This window comes from Eptatretus burgeri, chromosome 3, assembly GCF_056783735.1.
Source record: "Eptatretus burgeri isolate ZD-2024b chromosome 3, Ebu_testis_v1, whole genome shotgun sequence".
Classification (NCBI taxonomy): Eukaryota; Metazoa; Chordata; class Myxini; order Myxiniformes; family Myxinidae; genus Eptatretus; species Eptatretus burgeri.
The window spans coordinates 46,436,242-46,442,241 of record NC_140963.1 but is presented as its reverse complement, the minus strand read 5'-3'; the positions used below and the strand labels follow the sequence as shown (position 1 = coordinate 46,442,241).

Below are 6,000 nucleotides of genomic sequence, written 5' to 3'. Positions count from 1 at the left end.
AGAACAGGAATAATCATAACTACAAGTGTGCTTAATGGTAACATATCAATGACATGTTAATTGCCTTGATACTCCCCTTCCTTGAAGGTTGTGGCATTCATTTCCACAATATTGGTTTTATATTTATGAAATCATCTTTTCATATTGATGAATTAGTACTTTACCTTAATAATGGGGAAATCCTGGCTGTGTGGAGAGTTTTGTTACCTGTAACATTGATGCCATCAGAACGCTGACACCACACCGTGCGCTCTGTCCCAACCCACGGGCCTGACCTCCAGCGATAATCAAAACACTTGCCATCTGCATGGGAGCACACAAAAGTCGGCACTCTACTGCTTTTGGTTTGTGCCTAATGGGATTTCCAGTGCTGTGCAGTTCATTAAACAACCTCTGATTTCACTTTCTTATACCAGATGGTCATTATGCAGTATTAAAACTGATAATTGGCTCATTGAGTCATTATGAACGTTTAGTGTTGGTTGTGTAAGTCAAGCTCCGAGTAAGGATTGAGCTACTGGTACAAATTGACTCTACCTCTGCACGGAAGAGGTTCATGTGTTCAGTTGAAAAATATTGCGAATTCAGTAGCTCAGCATGAGACAAACCATGACTTGGTGTGCATGTGTATTCAGACAGCCAGACAATATATATGTATATACATTCCAAACTGCATCGGCCATTGAGGTGAACCTCATCTACAGTTTTACTGAGAAAGAAGTGAAATATCAAAAAAAAAAAAAACATTTACAATAAACTATACTAAAAAGAGTAATATAAAAGATAATTCGATTTTCTTCACCTTTAAACAATTTCACATTATCATTCCCAGATGGCTTGAAGAAAAATATGGAAGTTTACAGTGACCCAACAAAAACATGACTGTAATAGGCTTGTAACAAGAGTTATGTGATTATAACTACAAAGATGACCAGCAAAGTGAAACTGATACTGGAAGACTAATCATTTTCACGAAAGAGGAAGTGCTGTCACACCTTTTGGCACGTGGATACTGAACGTTTGGTGGCCAACAACAACAAAAGAAGAGCCCAGTTGGCTAATGTGGTAAATATCTGGCTAAACTGAAATATTAATTATTATACAAGCTAAAACCTGTCATAAACATCACATGAAAAAAAAGAAGCAAAATATGTAAACTGAAATAAACTATGAATTCACAGTTCAGGAATTTCTTCTTCATGTACATGCCAAGCATGGATATTGAGGCATGAAACACAATTGGGAAACTGGAAGTGCAACATGTAATGTTACATTTATCCTCATCTGCACAAAGTGATCTTGTAAATTCACGTGCAAATCACATCTTCCAAACAAACGTATCTGCTCTTAATCTCGGTCAATCTTGGTTACCCATGTGCTCTAAGTCACTTAGTTATGGTGAGGCATCACTTAACTCCAAATAAGTTGGCTCACACCATCGGGATGGTTCAAGGCCGGATGACTGAAACTGTCGTATTGCTTCCCAGTGCAATGTTTATTTCCATGTCATTATTATGCCACTGACAATGTACTGTCAGAATGTATTGTTTACAGACGGACGTCGTTCAGGTCACTCAAGGGTTAAAACCCCTCTTGAAGGTCACTATCTTGTCACCCTTGCCAGAAAGAACCACTTTTAAACAACAGGAGCTCTCATAAATAACCTGCAATGAGAAGTTATCCATATAATTTGCACTCAGACATTTTGGAACAGGCTTCAATATAGTGGTATGATTGCTCTACATCTCGAAAGACCCGGTCACACCTTGACGTTTTAGCCAACGTATGCCGATTTTTGAATTTTTTTTCTAAAACGCTGGCACACGTTGAATACGTTATGGGTAAGTTTTGATAACATTGAGAGCACGCTGAAAAACACTGCCATACGTCGTTGTACGTTGGCTTTAAACGTTGTACTTTTTGGTTGTCCTCAAATTTTTTCATGCTTGAAATTTCACGACGTATGCCGGCGTATGACTCACACGTTCCGCTACGCTGGCCACAAGTTGTATGCACGGTCTGCGATCGTTGACAGACGTCAACACATGCGACTTGTAAGTTAATCATAAGTTGAGACACGCCGAGGTAATGTTTAGCGTATTCGAAACTTATTTCTAACCTATGATTAACGTGTTGTTGGCACGTTACGCGATCGTTGCCACACATCGACAGACGTTACTTTTAAGTTACTCATAGGCTGAAAGACGTCGGTATAATGGATCATCCTTGCGTCAGCGTCCACGGCCACGGCCAGGACACTTATTTGCAGCATTCTTCAAACTTTTCTTCGGCATGACGAGGATGTTCACACTTCGATGTCGAGCTTGGCTATGATTCCAATTGTCCATCCGCAGCGTCTATTTAAAATAGTCGAGTTTGAGCGTTTTAACACGTTCAGAAGAAACGCTTCAAATTTCAAAACCCCAGCATCAAAAAACAAAGGCGAGTGACAGCAATTTAAATCGTTCATTGTAAACAATGAAAATAGCTGAGTGGTACCGTTTAAAAGTCGTTGAGTGTAAAAAAAATCCAATTGTTGAGCGCAAGCGTCTACTTTCAATAGTGGAGATGCAGTCATTTAAATCGTTGAGTGGCAGCCTATGAATAGCAAACCCTACGTCACCGGCAAAGATAAACTGCCGCACGATATGGATAAGTTAGGCTATCGTTGGGCATAGTTTGCGAACGCCGGCTTCACGATAATTATTCGTTGGTATATCGTATCTTTAAGTAATCAAAGCGCTCTATGCACATTATTAGTTCATTGTGCATTTGTCCAACCCGTTATGAATAGACCTAAATCGTAAAAACAAGCCATAGCTCATTGTTGAAAAGCCAGATAAAAAATTAGCCGCGAAGAACTTCGAACAATGGTGCAAAGATGTCTCCTACCCGTGGACACGTGGACGCAAGGACGATCCATCATAACCCACACCCTCCCCCTCACACTCACCTACTACTGCCAACATGAACAAACTACTACTAATACTAATACTAATACTGATACTGATACTGTTACTGCTGACATGGACATCGACTCAAAAAGGACTCGAAAACACTGTTGGGTTCCCCTTTTATGAGCAGAATTTTTATATACCAATTCCCAAAACCGCTGGGAATACGTCTTTATATGGCAGTTGTAAGCTAGAAACACGTTAATTTTTTTTTGTCGACCGGAAGACGTCATTGGAATACGTCTACATACGTCGATGTGTGTTGGGACTACGTAAAGAATCGGTTCAAAGCACTTCAAACATAAGTTAGAAATAAGTTTCGCGTAAAAAAGACATTACCGCGACGTGTTTCGACTTATGAGTAGCTTATAAGTAGCCTTTGTGGACGTGTGTAAGCGTCCACATATCGTGTGTAAAACTTATCCCCATCGCATGCGGAACGTGTGTCATACGCCGAGTACGTCGTAAAATTTTGAACATGTTTAAAATTTCTTGACGTACTCTACTTACTACGACGTATGATAGCGGACTTTTGCGTTCTACTCACGTATACCAAACTTACTCATACCGTATTTGACGTGCCCCAAAGTTTTAGACACATTTTTCTTAGGTCGGCAAATGCTGGCAAGATCGCCAAGGTGTGACCGCGATGTTGACACTTCCATTTCTACGGCAGTTATGATTCGAATCGTTGTGCGTCAGCCTTTTAATCGGCTACGTCACGACATCGTCGGCGATGCGTGCAACACGCTATGCCTAAGTTAGACTATCGTTGGGCATCGGTTGTGTAGGCCAACAACAGGTTCAGCATTCGTTGGTATAAGTTATCTACAACACAACGAAACGTTCTGTGTCCGTTACCAATACGTTATACATAAGACCAAGTCGCTATGAATACGTCCGAATCTTTAAAAAAAAACATCAAAAGTTCAACGTAAGCCAGCGTTTTACATACATTTTAATACGTTGCCATCGCTGGCTAAAACGTCAAGGTGTGACCAGGCCTTAACACAGCACCATTAACAGCAGCACAAACAATGGAGAAACATCATCATAAAAAGAAAGGTGAACCGTTGGTGCCATGTTATTTTCACCGATACATGATGATTAAAGATTCGACCAATACTTCAACATGGATGAAATAGAGTCTGCAAATGAGGTAGAGAGCAATTCTTAATTGTGCCATGAGGCTACATGATTGGTTTGATGGAGGCAGCCCAAAGGAAAGAACTGGCATTTCAGTTGGCTGAATAACTGGGTGCTACGACTCATATCATACCATGAATAATAAATCATACCAAAGGGTGCCACGACTGATGTAGGATAAAGAGATGAGAGCATTATGCCTATAGTCATTATTCAGATTTTCTTTTGACAACAGCAAGATTCCAACTTCATAATTTTGGATGAAAACACACATCCACGTCAACGGTGCACTTTTGTAACACAGCATCACTTGCATCAATTAACCTGCAGGATCAGCAGACCGAAACTTGATTGAAAAATGCTTGTGATATCCCTGGGAGGTGTGTTTCTGGTAACCAAGTCTGCCCAGAATATAATGATTAAATGGAAAGTGCCCTCATCGAAGAATGCTACAACATTCGACAGTGAGAGCTGGATTATCTGATTTGGTTGATGAAAATATATTGTTACTGGAAAAGTGGTAGGGGATGGGGGGCGAAATCCGTAATTAGATTGTCTTAAGAATAACTCGGTCCATGTGTTTAAGTCGCTTGGATTTTCATCAGTCTAAAATTCCTGGTGTTTGATTTTTCTCTGAACAAAATATTATTAGAAACTATCACTTCAACCCACTCATTAAATTTCATTCATATCAGCTTGTGGATGAGCAAAAGCCACATTAAAAACAACAAAACAAAGGGATCCTTACCAAATGGTGAGGTCTGAATGCAATTTGTCAGGTCAGGTATGGGAGCATGTGCCAGAACAGCGCGTCGCTGCGTCCACTTTCCGCCGGTACTCCAGGGGCCTCTGTCTGGCCATCCCCCAGGCAGATGCCAGGCCCATCCCCATCTCCTTGAGATGATGGTCAACCTGTTGCAACCATGAGGCATGTGGTCGGCCCACTGCCCTCCTCCACTCATGAGACTCCCTCGCTGAGAGAATCTGGTGAGCAGGATCAGCGTCAGGAAAACGAGCCACATGTCCATACAGCCGCAACTGACGCTCACGGACTATGCAGGTAACAAATCTCATCTGAGTCTCTCTCAGCAACTGCTCGTTGGACACAAAATCCGACCAGCGATAGCCAAGGATTCTCCGAAGAGACCCGGTAACAAAGGAATTAAGTCTCCGTCTCAGATCCTTGGTCAGAGTCCAAGTCTCGCACCCATAGAGCAAGACTGGAAGTACCAAGGACCTGAAGACTCGGACTTTCGTCCTCCCGCACAGATACCGGCAGCGCCACACCCCATGATCCAGTGAATCCATGACTCCCCAGGCCCGACCCAGACGTCTATTGACCTCTGACTCGCAGCCAGCAGAGACATGAATATCACTGCCAAGGTAAGTGAATCTCTCCACGACCTCAACATCCTCACCACAAACAGACACAGACAGGACAGCAGCATCCAAGATGTCACCGAAAGCCTGGATCTTAGTTTTGACCCAAGAAACCCGTAATGCCAACGGCTCAGACTCCTCATTCAGCACCTCGAGGGCCCCCAAGAGGATGTCTAAAGTCTCCGCAAAGATGACTGCATCATCTGAAAAATCAAGTTCCGAGATCTTGACATTCCCAAATGATGCACCGCAACTTGATCTCTCCGACATCCTCCCTAAAATCCAGTCCATACAAGTGCTGAAAAGTGTGGGGGCAAGTACACATCCCTGACGAACTCCAGTAACGACTGGAAATAAGTCAGAGATGGTACCACCACACTTCACAGCACTCTCAGTACCAGAGTAGAGTTCAGACATCAGATCGATCAGTTTTGGTGGCACCCCACGAAGACCAAGAATCCTCCAGAGGACATCCCGATTCACTGAATCGAACGCTTTACAGAGATCAACATAGGCTGCA

The 6,000-nt window shown here is 42.4% G+C and overlaps 1 protein-coding gene across 2 annotated transcripts in view; it reads right to left on the bottom strand.

The window, feature by feature from the left end:
- LOC147029799 (thrombospondin type-1 domain-containing protein 7A-like) overlaps window positions 1-6,000 on the bottom strand; it is a 251,933-nt gene that overhangs the window by 81,294 nt on the left and 164,639 nt on the right. For both annotated transcript variants that reach the window (XM_085873134.1, XM_085873133.1), the window contains exon 9: window positions 208-303. In XM_085873134.1, the coding sequence (XP_085729260.1) occupies window positions 208-303 (96 nt within the window). The remainder of the gene's footprint in view (window positions 1-207; window positions 304-6,000) is intronic.